Source organism: Bubalus kerabau, chromosome 6 (assembly GCF_029407905.1).
Source record: "Bubalus kerabau isolate K-KA32 ecotype Philippines breed swamp buffalo chromosome 6, PCC_UOA_SB_1v2, whole genome shotgun sequence".
Classification (NCBI taxonomy): domain Eukaryota; kingdom Metazoa; phylum Chordata; class Mammalia; order Artiodactyla; family Bovidae; genus Bubalus; species Bubalus kerabau.
In genome coordinates, this window is record NC_073629.1 from 89,624,271 (window position 1) to 89,641,217 (window position 16,947).

Consider the following 16,947-nt stretch of genomic DNA (forward strand, 5'->3'; position numbering starts at 1 on the left):
GTCAGGAGTGTACTGGACATTCAGAACTAAGAGCAGGAAGTGTTTGGCATCCTTTTACACAGGACCTAGTCCATGTTCTGAAGTGGGGTGGTTTCTAAAAGGAGCTTTCCACAAGATATTTTTACTTCTCCTTTTTCCCAATATCATATAGTAATAGTTTCTTAATATTAAAAGATGTGTGCCTGTGCATTGCAGAAGTGAGCTAAAAGAAATTGATTGGGAACATCCTAATAATAGCTACGATTTATTAAGCATCTCTGTGTGCCGAACAGCAAACAAAGCACTGCACACACATCTCAGTTCATCCTCTCTGTAACCCTAAGATGATGTTATCACTGTCATCCCACTGAGAAAACCTAGGCTCCATGACTTGTCCAGGGTCACACAGCCAGCACGGGGCACAGTCAGGATTCAGTCCATATCTGTGTGACTCCAAAGAGACACATTTACGCTCATGTCTGGACCAGTCTCCATCTGGATTTACGGAAATCGCCTCCTCACACCCTGGCCCCACCCCTCATCAGAGACCCCCTCTTCTGTCACCAGCAAAGTGACAGTCTCACACCAGTGCTGGCTATCCTCACATGTTTCCATTATATGCTGGGGGTTTTATGAGACTCTACCACCGGCTGTTTTTCAAATTTATTTAATTCATTCATCATGCTCTGAAGCCATTTGCTTTTTTATATTGGACAGATGTAATGAGATTTTGGACACTAAAAAATGTTTTTATTAAAAGTTATGACCCAGAGCTAGCTGGTAGGGGCTATGCCATAAATCCCAGGAAGTGTGGGAATTTATAAAGGATGTAGCGACATAACCTTAACCTTTCAGGCCACACCAGAGGTTACAGGATAACACTGTCTCCCCGTCTCTAGCCAAATAATAATAATTGTTATTATTATTATTTCTGCCATTATCCAACGTGATCCTTCCTCCTCTTCTCTCAGCCACTGTTGAATCCTGGCGAGCCAGCACCTAGTGGGAGCAGGTGGTTGATGACAGAACTTGCTGGTGTTTGGCTTGAAGGCTCTGCTATGGTGGGCACGGGCATGTGCGTTGCCCTTCTCTGCGACCCTGTGACTGGGGCTGACTGATGTACAGTCACATTTACTACAGACAGAGTGGAAGTGGTCATGGCTGATGGTTCCTCCACTCCTCCATGGCCAGCAGGAAGCTCTCCTGAAAATTAGGGAACAATGCAAGTATTTCTGTTTAAGCATAATCATTCCAAGTTAATGTCAATATTATCAGACTTAGACTACTGTTACACTGCTTGGAATTCATCCCAAGCGTAATTAGTTTGGACATATAGACCAAAAACATGGTCATTAAAAATAAATGTGTACATATGGAGATATTATGCATATTACCTACAATATGTATTAATGTTGTGACTTTGTTCAGTTAACATTGTTAAATAAAGCTCTGGGGTATTGGATGGTAAGCCAGGGTTCAACAGAAGACCACCAGGGAGTTGAAATAGAGGAGTTTATTAGTGCAGGTCCTGGAGAAGGGGCTATATGCAGAGGTGAAGGGAGGAAGCAGGCAGAGAGAGCAAGACAGGGTCTGGGGCACTTGCCTTTATTAGGGCCCCAGGGTAGAGTGCTTTAGCGTTCCTGGTCTGAGGCCAGATTGGTCATCTCAGACCCAAAAGAGCAGGGTTTTGGTAAGTGTCTAGGGCATCTTATCTAAGGGTACATAAGGCAAAGCCCTGGGAGGCTGGGGAGAGTGTAGCCATAAGAGCTGTTAGGATGGTCAGATCAGGAACTGACATTTACTTGTGACTCTGTGGGTTGTTATCCAGGACCTGCTTCACTGGAGAAGCTGGTGTCAATTCAAGGCCCCTGCAGGCCGCTTGGCCACACAAAGGGGATGCTGAGGCAGCAGTATTATGGAGTGGTGTAGCAAAGCTCTCAGCAATTATAAACAACAAAGTAAAAAAGTAACAAAATGATTAGATTTGGTCAGCTGCCGCCTATTTTTAAAATCATCTACTCATTCATATGTATTTTTTTTGAGCACTGCCACGGGACAGATCCCCCTTGACCTGCCGGAGATGCAGGAACAAACGCATCGTGGTCCCTGCTTCAGGAAGATCACTGTGTAGTGGGTACAGGTGATATCCTGTTGCTCGCAGAGGATGGATTTCAGCTCAGGGGACCAAAGAAGGCTTCACAGAAGAGATGGCCTTTCAGCTGGGTTTGAGGAACTGGGTGAGCTTTGAGCTTGCCAGGCTGACAGAAGCATTTCAGGCAGAAAAGGCTGTATGTACAGAGGCACTTACAAAACCAGCTGTTCACAGACTGCTCCAAAGGTTAAGTTTGGCTAAAGCACACGATAACACTTTTTCCTTTTAAAACAAAAATCTCAAGGGTAAACATCATGCTCTTATCTGCTGTCACCATTGAGACTGGCCGGGTCAGGTCTGTAATTTCAGGAAGATGGACTTTAAACTTAGAAACTCCCTATGGCTTGTATTTCCTAGCCAGGCACGTGTTTTCTCATCAGTTTATGCTGGGAACATATTCCAGGGTTTTCACAGCACATTGGCAACCACTCCCGCCTCCTGTGACCACGAGAGTGTAAACCATAGATAATGTCATCATTAAACACATAAATCCATGTCATCTGTGTGTCATTCACTTCATCCTCATTCATCATCCCTTACGTTTTCAGAACGGCCCTGCGTTTGAGGATTTTGACGAGCGGTTTGCCGCAGCCACGCCGGTAAGCGCAAGAGGGCCCAGCCTGGTTAACGGTTTCGCGTCATTGTCCCATCACTCATTTCATGCTCATAAGTCATGCCTTGTGGTTACAGAACAGAAACCTGCCGATGGACTTTGACGAGATTTTTGAGGCAACAAAGGTAAGGCCTCCATGGTCTTGTGAAGTGAGGGTTGTTCTGGTCATTCTGGTCCGCTCTGTGCAGCCTCACTCTCCTCAGTGCTCTGCTCTGGTGCCTGCCTGTGCTGGTATTCAGAGACTCCTGGCGGGTCCCTTGGTGAGGCGAAAAGTAGGAGCGTGTGTGTGTGTGTGTGTGTGTGTGTGAGAGAGAGAGAGAGAAACAGTGTATGCTGGAGAGGAAATGACACCCCTTCATTTAATTCAGCAAATATTTTTCAATCTCCTAATGTGTCCCAGGCATTCTGATAGATGTTAGACATGCAGTAGAGAGGAGGACATGACCCCTATCCTCAGGGAGCTCAAAGTGTAACACAGTGTGGTACAGTGTGGTAACACAGTAACAAAGTGTAACACATTGCATAGCAAAGGAGAGGGCAGGTGGGATTGGTAGAGAAGGGTAGGGTAGGATTGCCGAGTGGAGTGTAACACAGTATAGTGGAGATTCAGCACTGAACAGGAGCTGCTCAGTGCACCTATGGAGATAAAAACCAGTGCGGAGGCCGGGGGTGGAGGTGGGGAAAGCAATGGCACCCCACTCCAGTCCTCTTGCCTGGAAAATCCCATGGATGGAGGAGCCTGGTAGGCTGCAGTCCATGGGGTTGTGAAGAGTCAGACATGACTGAATAACTTCACTTTGACTTTTCACTTTCATGCACTAGAGAAGGAAATGGCAACCCACTCCAGTGTTCTTCCCTGGAGAATCCCAGGGACGGGGGAGCCTGGTGGGCTGCCGTCTCTGGGGTCACACAGAGTTGGACACAACTGAAGCGACTTAGCAGCAGCAGCAGCAGCAGCACTTATGGAGATAAGACTGCTATTTGGTCCACATCACCTGGAATAGAGGTGCTGGTTTGCAGCCAGTGTTTATTCAGATTGGTTAATACATTGGTGAGTGAATGTTGTCACTCCTGAGTACATGTGTTTGGGAAGTCTGAAGGACAGGAGTTCTCAACCTGGGCTGCAAATTAGAATCATCAGGAAAATGTTTAAACTTTGACTTACTAAACTACTTCAAACCAACTAATTAAGACCCTCAGGGGTGGGGACCAGGCATCCATATTCTTCCCTTGAGTTTGTGTGCTTAGTTGCTCAGTCGTGTCCGACTCTTTGCAACCCCGTGGACTGAGACATTCCAGGCTCCTCTCTCTGAACATGGGGATTCTCCAGGCAAGAATACTGGAGTGGGTTGCCATGCCCTCCTCCAGGGGATTTTCCCAACCCAGGAATCAAACCCAGGTCTCTCGCATTGCAGGCATATTCTTTACCAACTGAGCCACCAGGCTATCCAAGGCTGACAGTCCATCTAAGGGTCTCACATAAGCTGTATGGGGCAGTGGGATGGGGTACAAATTGAGTTAGAAAACACTTCCCAGGAAGAAATAAAGGCATCTAGTTTGTGACTCGAAAGATCGGTAGGAAAGGCAGTGGGGGAAGGCATGAGTGTTCTGGTCAGAGGAGGAGCATGTGCCAAGACCCTGAGGTGGCCCCCCTTTCATGACCTCTGGTGCTTCTCTCCTCTGTAACATGGTCCTCACTGTGTCTATAGTTCTGTCTTCCCATAGAACAGGCAGCTCATGAGACTCAGTGCAGGAAGATGCCTTATGCATCCCTGTGTCCCCTGCTTTCGGCACCGTAGCCGATGTACAGTAGGAACTACATGCTTGCCCTAAATGAAGGAGCACCTAATGCCAAAACTGAGGGAGTGGGTCTATGTAAATATGTACTGGTGGTCAGTCATGGACACCTCTGCATTCATCAATGGCGCTTTCAGAGCTTCTCTGCAGGGAGGGTCTAGGAGTGTACTTGCAAAGCTTTAGTGGAAAGAAGGACCAGGGGACTAATTATGAAACAGCAGCTATAGAGCATTCCAGATGTTATGGAAAACCACCACTGATTCATAACAAAGAGTGGCTTGGGAGGGGACAGGCCTGATTGAGATACTGAGGAGCTCCAATAGCCAAGCATCTCCTCATCCTTTTCACTAGCTTTGGCAGCTTCCAGGGTCACTCTATTTACCCTGGAGGATGCCCAGGACCTAGAGAAGGGGCAGAATCTTTCATCAACAACCACATCTTTACCTGAAGATGTCTGAAGGGCCAGGAAGGGGAAGGCAAGGAGGAATCTTGGGTTGACCTTGGAGATGACTTCTTCAGAGGGACGTGAATTATGGCAGGACTTGTAAGAACCCTGGCTTCTGGTTAGAGAATATTGTGGGGCTGGGCTTCCACCATGAAGGAGGGCTAAGTAGGGCTGGGTAAAGGGACACATGGATAAACAAAGTGCTGCTTGGTCTATGGGTCAAGCCCAGCTTTTTTTAGCTGACCGATCAGAGGCAAGTCACCTTACCTTCAGGCCTCTATTAGCTATCTGCAAACTAGAGATAGTGGAAGAGATTCCTGTGCTGCCAACTTCACAGAGTTCAGGGAGCATCCAATGTTACAGTAATGGTTGGAAAATATGTTATAAACTATAAAGTGCTCTACAAATGTGAATGGTTAGTTCTATTCTCATGAGGCTGTTAAAATGATTAATTACAACAATATTATCAGATGGAACATGGCTTCTTAAGTTACAAATAAAAGAACCAGGGTTAACAAGGGGGAGAGGGGCTGTGAAAATAGATATTATTCCAGATCCTCAATCATATAATGTTATTAGAATTATTTTTAATTTTATGGCCTAAGAATCCCCTTTTTCTATAAAATTTAATTAACTCGAGGTTCTATTTAAGCAGCAAATCCAATGGAATGAAATAACAATCTATGTTTTATGCCTCTGCATGTTTTTTCTCGTTTAATCCTTGAATGGAAATCATCTGGCAAGAGGAGAGTCTGTAGCTCAAGAATGAAGGTTATTTTAAAAGTTGTGCTTAAGGAGAAAATTAGCCAATAAATTATATTTATGATGTTAGTAAAAGTGTGCCATGAGTTCACCACATTTGAAATGTAAATTGTGCAACTTAATTATTAACTTCATTTTAATATTTTCCTACCACTGAAAACAGTCATGGGCCATTTGCAAAGCATTGAGCTTCAAGGGCCAAGAAGCCCAGAAACCTCCTTTGAATGCATTAAATAGAATTATGCCTTCTGTGGGTTTGGGAGAGAGCCTAAGGATTGGCACTGTTTCTCCAAATAATGTAAAATATTGCTCACATGCTAAATAAGCCTTCCCAAAGACAAGTAAATGTTTATTATTATATCTGTGGATTGTCCCCACTAGACTGTAAGCTCCCTGAAGGCTGAAAATTGACATTCCTCCTAATTATGTTCCTAGCACCCAGCACAGGGCCTAACACCTTATAGTTCTCCAGTGTGTACCAGCATATTATGTAGTTCAGGTCAGTCACTCAGTCGTGTCCAACTCTTTGCGACCCCATGGACTGCAGCACGCCAGGCTTCCCTGTCCATCACCAACTCGTGGAGTTCTTCACCAACTCAAACTCCTGTCCATTGAGTCAGTGATGCCATCCAACCATCTCATCCTCTGTCGTCCCCTTCTCCTCCCACCTTCAATCTTTCCCAGCATCAGGGTGTTTTCAAATGAGTCAGCTGTTCACATCAGGTGGCCAAAGTATTGGAGTTTTCAGCTTCAACATCAGTCCTTCCAATAAATATTCAGGACTGATTTCCTTTAGGACTGACTGGTTGCATCTCCTTGCAGTCCAAGGGACTCTCAAGAGTCTTTTCCAACACCATAGTTCAAAAGCATCAATTCTTCGGCACTCAGCTTTCTTTATAGTCCAACTCTCATATGCATACATGACCACTGGAAAAACCATAGCCTTGACTAGACGGTCCTTTGTTGGCAAAGTAATGTCTCTGCTTTTTAATATGCTGTCTAGGTTAGTCATAACTTTTCTCCCAAGGAGTAAGCGTCTTTTAATTTCATGGCTGCAATCACCATCTGCAGTGATTTTGGAGCCCCCCAAAATTATGTAGTTGGGAAAGAAACTAATATGTATAGGGCTCTACTGTGTGCCAGGAACCATTTATTCAATCTGAAACCTGAAAAGAAGGATTGAAAGTGAGTTTATCAGGCTAAGGTGCTTGCTTTTCAGCAAAAAAAAAAGAGAATCTTTTGTGCCTTTTTCACCAAGCTTACCCAAATTTCAGAGTCCTTCTAGTAATATAATCAATAAATCTCCAAAGGAGATATTACCATCTCTAATGTCCAGGTAAGAGAAAAGTGGCCCAGAGGAGCCGCAGAGATTATCAGTGGTAGAAGATGCAACCCCAGGGATGGAACTCTTCCTGGGCCTAGAGTTCCCAAGTTTGTGAGTAGTGGAGAATATTCCTTTCTTTGTATGAATCTTGGTGTCCCACCTTGCCTGGTTAAAACAAATTTCTAGGGCAGGAGTCCTGTTTGCCAGGTCAGACTCTTCCAGTGGTGTTTTTCAGTCCCCTGATTAGAAACTATCACTTAAAAGTCTGAAGATGAGCAGAAAGGTTTTTTGTTTTTTTGCAGTGGGCAAATTTGCACAAAACACATGATTATATACTTTAAGTCAGGCTATTTGACTCCCGGCCATAGACCTCCTGCAGACTCTGAAGCTGGAAGCGTATACTGATTAATTTCTGAGTGTGTCTTAAAGGGCTTCTCCCACTGCTCTGGCTGGCCTTGCTCAGACACTGAGGGATGATGGATGGAAATATAGTTGATATAGTATCCACAGTGATGCAGCTCCTCAGAGTGATTAATCGTGTATATACTGGGTTGTTTTTGATACCCTTCCTGGTATTAAATGATACATTTTCTCCTCCTCCAACTGTATTTTTTATCTTGAAGATGGATTCTTTCGAGGACTGTCATTTGACTGCCTGCTCTACATGCAGAAAATTCAAGTCCTGGCCTAGGTGGTCTTGAGGTGACCTCTGTGAAACTCAGTTTATTCATCTGTAAAAATGGGGATGACAGTTTATACCTTTCAGGGTCAGTGATATTTACTGAGAAGTGGCCATGAAGTGGTGACTTGCTATACTTGGTACAGGAAAAGCACTTTGTAACATGTGGATATACTCAGGAAAGAGAAGCAAATGATAAAATTACCTCTTGCCTTTGCCTCCTGGAGAAGAGAGACAGTGCTGACATAGGATGGTAAATATGTGTAAAATGGTATTATTATTGCTTATGCAAGGTGGCTAAGCCCAGATCTTCTTGACTAAGCCCAGATAAACAGCCAGGCACACTGAAACAATAACTGATTCTGGCTGCATCTGAGTTGCTGTCCTTGGGATCAAGAAGTATCATAATGACCAACTGGGTTTATTGTTTATATAGTCATGATGAAAAAGGGAAATGCATGTCCTCACATCATACTGTTTTTAAAGCATTGCCCAGCAGCATCAGCTCCCCTTGTGGTTACATCATTATCTTTTTGTCTTTTCAGGCTGTGACCCAATTAGAACTTTTTGGGGACATGTCCACCCCTCCTGATATAACCTCTCCCCCTGTAAGTATGCACTGTGCTTGGAGCCCTGCATCTCTTTCCTTTCCTTCTTCAGTTTCATGATGACAAATATATGGACTTTGGGTAAAATGAAGCTGCTGGTGGATTTCAACTCAGACTCTTCCAGCCGTGTGATTTGGGCATATTAACTAGCAATTCTAAATGTCAATTTCCTCTGCTTTTTTTTTTTTTTTTGAAAAAGGAATTATGATGCATGCTCTGTTTTGAGAAATAAATGAGATCATGCATCAGCAATTACAGACTCTGACTGGGGTGCTTGCCATTTTGCTGGGCAGTGGAAAGAGACAGGAGCAGCATGTGGTCCTTGCCTGCAAGGAGTACAAGGTCCACCTGGGAATATGGGTGAGAAGCTCCACGAGACAGCAGATGAAATGAGACATTTGTCATCTCCTACCCAGAACCCGCACAGCTGGGTGGTCAACCCAGTAAAGGAAGCCTCTTCTCCCCCAGACCTTTCAGCTCTCTCCTGTCTTATTTCCTTCTTTCCTTCCTTTCTTCCTCTTTTCATTTCCTCCTCCCTTCCCACTTACTTGCCGGCTTCCCTGAGCTTCTCAGGAAGCTTTGGATTCCCAACTCTAGTTTCAGCCATGGTATCTCAGTCATTGCTTGCACTAGGGCAGAGTTCGCAGGGAGCCAAAGCAAAATAGAATCCTAGTGCTTTGAGAATGGGAGGCATTCAGAGGCAACCCAGCAGCCACGGCAAAGAGCCAAGCTAGCCCCTCCAGCTCCTGCTCAGTCCACTCCCCGGAAGGGGGCAGAGAGCAGTCAGCCACAGCTGCACCCACTGAAGCTGCTGGGAGGGGGTGGCCCCTCTGGGGACCACACGTTTAGCGCAAACCCAGGGATGGTGCTACGGTTCATTGGCAAGCTGCGCCTCCCAGAGAAAAGGCTGTAACCTCACTGAGGACAGATGGCAGGAGAGCCTGCTGCCCACAGCTGCCGCCAGGGAATCTGAGCACAGTTGCCCTGCTTCCAACACCTGGTACCCAGAGCAGCCGTAAAGGAGGGGCCAGCAGCTCCTATCTCCAGGGATGCTGGTTGGTTCTAGTAAGGCTTTCTCTCCCACCTTCCAGGGAAGGCAGCTGCATTTCTGAACCATGGGGCCATAGAGCTAGAAAGGTCTGGAGTGATCTTCTAGCCTTATTTAGCACCTTCGTTTTACAGATGAACACACTGAGTTCCAGACAGGGCATGTGACTCACCCAAGGTCACACTGGAAGAAAGCAAGCGGCATTGATTATGGTCTAATGTGCTTAATGCAGCAGCTCATGGCTGTGTTTCTGGCCCTGAACCTGAGTGCCATCCAAATGGGTATTTAATAATCCTCAGAACAATGCTATGCCTCCTGCAAGCTGCTAATCTAAAAATGGCCTTGTCTAATTGCCATGGTTTCAGGATTAATTGCTTGCCCCAATCTATTCCAAGGGGAAAGAAATAAAGATATTATGTCATCAAATATGCATACTCTGTAGGCAAAAGGTTTCTGGAAAGGCATGGACCTTAAAGAAACAAGTACTCAAGTTTTGATTTCAGTAGCCCTCACCTTACCCACCATGTCATGGAGCAGACATTTCTGGAATTCCAGCGTGGGCCAGGATCTAGAGTTGGCAGCTGCTCTAGCATCGTTTTCATCATCTTCTTGAGAACATTTGCTTCTGTTTGCAAGTGAAGGTTCAGGCAGGATTCTTCTGGGAGGCACAAGGACCCAAGGGTCTCTGTTCCACTTGCTAATCTTTATTTATTTAGTCAACGCCTGTTTATTGACCATGTATTCAGTGACAGCCTTGAGCTGGGTGCACAGTAGGTCCTGAGTGAGTATGTCAGTTTGAATTAACTTCTAAAGGACGAAAGCCAGATATTATGGGATAATATGAGGGCCTGAAGACACCCCCAGAGGGTATGGGCTCAAGCTAAATACTCGTGATGCTGGCCGGTGTTAGCTGAGCACCTGTTCTATGCTTCAGCATAGTACTAAGTGATTTAAATGCATGATCTCATTGAAGCCTCTCAGCAGCTCTGGAGATAGGTATTGATTTTCTCATTTCATGCTCTGTATACATAGCAGCTCATGGTCTGCAATTCACAAAAAGTGGCCAGGACCAGGGCTTGCTTCTGCAGCATCTCCCCGCTTAACTTCTGGGCCTGCTGCCTCCCACCCTGGTCAGTGACAAGGCTCTCCCAGGAGCCTCACACCCTCCCGCCTCTCTCTGTCTGACAGACTCCTGCAACTCCAGGTGATGCCTTTATCCCGTCTTCATCTCAGACACTTCCGGCGAGTGCAGACGTGTTTGGTTCTGTACCTTTTGGCACTGCTGCTGTACCCTCAGGTAAGCCCCTTCCACCTTCCTCCCACCTCCATCCACCAAGAGAAAGAAAAGGCTACTGAACCAGCTGCCAGGTTATGCCAGACACCTCTGGGACGACCATTCTCTCCTTGTGACTCTTCAGGCGACGCTGAGAAGCTGCCAGGGCAGGGAGTAGTATGCTTACCGAGCTCTGGTATGCGGGAGGCTGGAAACCAGTCATGTCTTGAACCTGAAAGGTCAAGATTCCAGATGTATAGCTTTGGGGAGCTCAGTGCGCACACAGCTGTGTGAATCAGTGCAAATCCTGATTGACACTGTCAGCTCAGTTGGATGTGGGAAAGGTGAGGGTGGGGAAGGGGCAGCTATGCTCCACCGACCTCTTGAGATCTGAGTGATAGAAGGGGTGGAGGCCCAGGGAAGGGGAGGTTCCCCATGCAAAGAGGAACACTTAGGAGTTCTGCTGACAGTGAACAGTGAATTGCAATGGGGCTTAGTGACTTAGAGAGTATTTGTTCTATTTTCCAAATATTCTTTTACAACAGGGTAAAAATACATGTAGCAACGGTGTTACAGGTGCACATCGGTGGGGTCTGAGGCATCTTGTTTCCATGGCATTAGGCAGTCCATGAAGTCAGCCCATTCTACCTGGACATGGCCAAAGGTGGTATTTTGCTGTTGGTTTTGTTCAGTCATGTCTGTCTTTTTGTGACCCCATGGACTGCAGTATGCCTGGCTTCCCTGTCCTTCACTACCTCCCAGAATTTGCTCAAATTCATGCCCATTGAGTCAGAGATAAGTGGTATTACTTATGCTGTTTGCATACAGGGGTTCTTAAAGACTTTTTTTTCCCTTAACTACATATTTGAAATATGTGGCTTTATCTTTTTCTACTTTATTTATATAAAGGATGGAGTTGGTATGTTTTAAAATATCAATTTCTTGCATTTTTCTATAAATAACTACTTTTAATTGTATAGTGTTAGAAACAAATTCTTGCCACCAGATATAAACCTTATTGTTACTTAAAGTAAAATTAAAATTTCATACTCTGTTCTGAAATAGTTATTCCTCCTGATCTGAAGGATCACTTCTAGAAGCAACAGAGGTTGGTAGCTAATATGTCTAACTTACAGTTGAGAATCTATAGGTAGCCTAGAAATGTCTTTAATTGCTAAGCTTCCCAATCAAATCTGTTTTACCCAAACCTATAATGGAACAGTGGCAATAGTTTTCCTTACCTAAACTGGATATTGAAATGTCCTTGGGAGTAATGGAATCTGTCGTTTTAAGTAAGAATAATAGTTTTCCATCAGAGATGGACAATCTTCCTGGGCTGTCAGCCTTGCATTCAGAATAACCATGCTTTGTCCCATTTGATTCGTGAGGATATACTGGGACAGAGGATGGGACCTCTAGGCACCAAATTTACTCATTTTCAGGCATGTTTATGCCATAAATGTTCACTGAGTATGCACTGTGGGCCAGGTCCTCTTTGAGGTGTCTGGGGTGTGTCAGTGACTATAATAGACACAGACCCCTGGCTGCAGAGAGCTTACTTTCAAGTGCGGAGAAGGACAACATGAAAATGAGTAACTTAACATAATCTGTTAGGAATGGTGGATGAGTGGTACGAACAGAAGAAAATGTGTAGCAGGGCAGGTGTGAATGGAGGTGATGGTCAGGAGAAGGGGCTCATGCAAACGTGATATGAGCCAGGAAAGTGTCAGGGTCAAGAGTACTCCCAGTGGCCCCTCCCAGCCTCCACCCCCTTTCTCTGTAAGCAAGAGGGGCTGGATTCAGGTCTTGCCCTTACACTTGACTAAAATGCCTGAGGACCTGCCTGTACTGCTGCGGGCCCTCTGCCCAGCCGGGGCCAGGTTATGGCTTTAAAGAACTCTATTTTACAATCTTAGCACTTAATCAGCCATGTTGCACACTGTGGACAAACCACTCCACCCATTTAGATTCTGTTTCTTTAGCTGCTTAAAAAAATGATAGATTACCTCCAAAATTTCAGTTTTTACAAGTCTAAAATTAATTTCAGTTAGCATATTTTTGCTTTCTTACTCTACTTAAGCTCTGCCGAGAAACAAAACTGGGCTTCAGGTAGTGTTAAACTGTCTGCCTTCTTCTTCCTTTAACTGGCCTTAAAAATCTCTGCAGCTGTTGAATCTCCATCTCGCTGTCCCTAATTGCCCTGCCAGCGACAGGGAGGTGGGAAATGACCTGGGGTGTGTAGTGCAGTGAACAGGCTGAGTTTGAGCCCTGGCTTAGCCATTTATCTATAAGCTTTAGACTCCTGGGAAAATTACTTAACCAGTCAGAGCCAGAGTTTCTTCATTTTTATAACTGAATTTAAAATAATACTTACCTTGCAACAATATCCTGAGAATTAAATGAAATAAAATCCAGTGCTTCTGAAACATGCTGGCATGTTGTAAATGCTTTGTGTAGAAAATGCTAGTATTATTATTACTCTGACATCTAAAGTAGAAGAAAATATGTCTTGTTTTTACCTTTTTTTTTTTTTCTTTTCCTTCTTGGGATGTTCCCTTTAAAAAAAAAAAAAGCATGTAATAAAGTTTAGGCTTTTGGCCTTCTGAGCACATGGCAGAGCTGGCCTGAAGGGCTGGAGAGTATATAAATACAGACCCTTCTACTAACCAGCTGTGTGACACTCAGCTATATAATTTCAGAGCCTCAGGGAACTTATCTGTAAAATGGGGATGATGATTCTACCTCATCGAGCTGTTCCTGAATTAATCACAAGTAGTAAAACATTTAAAACAGTACCTGGCAGTATTTACATAAGTAAATACTCAGTAAAAGTTCTCTGCCCTATTCACCAGGGATCCTGACTCTTCTATCTGGATAGATACTCTGGGTAGCCTCATCAAACCTTCCACTCTGGAAGCTGTCAGTTCTTCGTATGCAGATTAAAGAGATATTTTTCAATATTTATTTATTTGGCAGTGCCAGATCTTATTTGTGGCAGGTGGGATTTAGTTCCCTGATTAGGGATTAAACCCAGGTTCTCTGCATTGAGAGCATAGAGTCTTAGCCATTGGACCACCAGGGAAGTCCCAATTAAAGAGCTATTGATAACAGCCACCCCAGAAATTTGTTGAAGGATCAGCTTCACAAAAAAAGTGAGCTCCACTAGGGTAAGGATTTATTTTATTTTATTTTATTTATTTTTAATACTGTCTTATTCTTCAGTGAATCTCCAGAGACAGTGTTCACCACCCAGGAGGACTACTTTTGGACAGATGCATCAAGTGACATAATGTAGATGAGAGGTACCACACAAGTTCTGTATATATGTTGGAGAAATCCTTCAGTTTTCAGTGTTTTCTTACCTTTTAGTCTGCCTTTTTTTTCCCCCTAAATAATGAGGGTATTCCCAGGTGCAGCATCTCGTTATAAATTGCAGTTTTCAACACTTTAAAAAATCTAACTGCAAGGCAGTAATGCAGGTGGTTCCTTTCACTGCAAAGAGGGATTTATGATTGATCTGAACTTCGTGGCATAAACAGATGCTCACTGGCACCTCCTTCCTCTGCTGTTGAATGTTAGCGAGTCAACAGTTACTAGGCTGTTAAGTGGCTGCAGTGGCCGCCACGCAGCAGCTTTCCATGTCTAATGCTAGCGCAGCCCTGCCACTGAGATGTCCCGTCAGGGACACATGATGCCACGTGGCCAGAGAGCCTTAGCTCACAGGTCTGGGGAAACTGCCGGGACCCCCCTCAGGAAAAGCAAGTGAGACCTGCAAGTTCCCAAACATGATACCTAATTACCCTTGCTGTCTTTTTTTTTCTTTTGAATATTGTACTTTGGTCTGAAGCAGATGGCATGAAGCCAGGGAGACATGCTAACAGCTCTCTCCAGAAAAGTGTGTACAGCCCATCTGTTGGTTCCTTGTGGAAAAAAAGGGAAAAAAGGACAGGGGGGAAAAAGCCTGCCACCAGCAGTAGACTGACTGATCAGAGATCATAGCACGTATGGTTGCTGGAGTTGACTTGGACACTTAGAAAAATGCAGTGAGTTTATTCCACCGTGACTCACTCACCTCTGTCTAGAGCCTTTCTCCAGCCTTAAGCATTTATGGAGCATTTATGGACGTGTGCCCACGACTGTGCTAGACACAGATAGGGGAGGCAGAAAGAGATAAAGGGTTCCTACTCACAGGGGCTCTCTAGTCTAATGAGGGAAGACAAAATCACTGTGCAGTTACAACACTAACTTTTTACTGTGATGTGCACCACGATAGAGATGAACATCAGGAACTGTGCATGACCAGAGGACAGCCAGCTGAGTGTAGAGGGCAGAGGTGATGCTGAACTGAGTCTCCAAGAGCGGAGGAGGGACAGTCATGTGAAGAAGTAGGGATGGGTTTCCATGCAGGTAGACCAGCAGAGAAGAGGGAGCAGGTTGCAACTGCTGCAGGGAAGGGTGCCAATGAGACAGCAAATGGGAAATAGGGGTGAAGAGGTGAAAAGGGGCTGACCCATAGCCCCAAGATAAGCTAAGTTCTCAGGGCATCATTTTCTAGGTGATGAAGCACTGTACCGCTGACCCTTGAACAATAAAGGCCTGAATTGCACAGGTCTACTTATATGTGGATGTTTTTCAATAAATACTACAGGAGTACTATGTATGATCCAAGGTTGGTTGGTTCCATGGGTGCAGAACCAGGTACATGGTCGGTCAAGTTACACGTAGATTTTCCATTGCTCAGGACTCACTGCCCTTAACCTGAGCATTATTCAAGGGGCAACCGTATTTGCATTTTAGAATATGGTGGCAGTGAGGAGGGTGGGATGGAAGCCAAGCATAAAAGTCTGACTGGAGACTGAAACCTTCCATCTATTTACCAAAATGGGCATCAGGGTTGGCATGGTAGGAAAATCCATGGGCAAGTCTTCACCCTGTCAGACTCAGTGCCCCTCTTTATGTTAAGGATCTATGATATCTCCTTTACTATCGTGAAATGAAATTCATCAAGAATATAAAATATCTATACAGTTGTTCAAAAATCAATATAGTGTCTTAGCTGTAATAGAAAGAAATAAAAGCAAATTTATAATAAAAAGATATGTTTTTCCATTAGGAAATACCCAGGTGCCACCACACTGGCTTCCCTCATAGCTCAGTTGTTAAAGAATCTGCCTGCAATGCAAGGAGACCTGGGTTTGATTCCTGGGTTGGGAAGATCCCCTGGAGAAAGAAATGGCAACCCACTCCAGGATTCTTGCCTAGAGAATCCCCATGGACAGAGGATGCTGGCAGGCTACAGTCCATGGGGTCGCAAGAGTCGGACATGACTTGGCGACTACACCACCACCACCACCACGCTAGAGCACATACTAAGCGATCAGATGTGTGTACCTAAAGGCAGCAACAGAACAGACCAACCAGAATGGGAGTGTTAACGCTGTCTCCAATGCCATGAACAGGAACCACAATTTTCCAAGTTGTTGATCAACTCTTGACTATGTTCCAAAGAAACAAAGTATAATCTTCCCCAATGTATGCATTTCTGAAAAATTAAGTGAATTAAAACTGTGCCAAGAAACTTTAAATTTCCACGTGATTCAAAGTACACTCACTGCCCCCCACCCCACCAAGTTTTCCTGACAATCAAAACACACCCCAGGATTTTCTAATTATCCCCTAGGAGGCAGCAGAGCTCCCACCAAGAACCATTCAGATCAGATCAGATCAGTCGCTCAGTCGTGTCTGACTGCGACCCCGTGAATCGCAGCACGCCAGGCCTCCCTGTCCATCACCAACTCCTGGAGTTCACTGAGACTCACGTCCATCGAGTCAGTGATGCCATCCAGCCATCTCATCCTCTGTCGTCCCCTTCTCCTCCTGCCCCCAATCCCTCCCAGCATCAGAGTCTTTTCCAATGAGTCAACTCTTTGCATGAGGTGGCCAAAGTACTGGAGTTTCAGCTTTAGAATCATTCCTTCCAAAGAAATCCCAGGGCTGATCTCCTTCAGAATGGACTGGTTGGATCTCCTTGCAGTCCAAGGGACTCTCAAGAGTCTTCTCCAACACCACAGTTCAAAAGCATCAATCCTTCGGCGCTCAGCCTTCTTCACAGTCCAACTCTCACATCCATACATGACCACAGGAAAAACCGTAGCCTTGACTAGACGGTCCTATGTTGGCAAAGTAATGTCTCTGCTTTTGAATATGCTATCTAGGTTGGTCATAACTTTCCTTCCAAGGAGTAAGCGTCCTACCCGTCAAAGTCAA

The 16,947-nt window shown here is 44.9% G+C and overlaps 1 protein-coding gene across 42 annotated transcripts in view; it reads left to right on the forward strand.

The window, feature by feature from the left end:
• DAB1 (DAB adaptor protein 1) overlaps window positions 1-16,947 on the forward strand; it is a 956,508-nt gene that overhangs the window by 916,400 nt on the left and 23,161 nt on the right. For 39 of the 42 annotated variants that reach the window (XM_055585728.1, XM_055585758.1, XM_055585759.1 and 36 more), the window contains 4 exons: window positions 2,680-2,730; window positions 2,822-2,869; window positions 8,297-8,359; window positions 10,596-10,704. In XM_055585728.1, the coding sequence (XP_055441703.1) occupies window positions 2,680-2,730; window positions 2,822-2,869; window positions 8,297-8,359; window positions 10,596-10,704 (271 nt within the window). The remainder of the gene's footprint in view (window positions 1-2,679; window positions 2,731-2,821; window positions 2,870-8,296; window positions 8,360-10,595; window positions 10,705-16,947) is intronic. The other 3 variants (XM_055585751.1, XM_055585755.1, XM_055585762.1) reach the window with 1 other exon arrangement.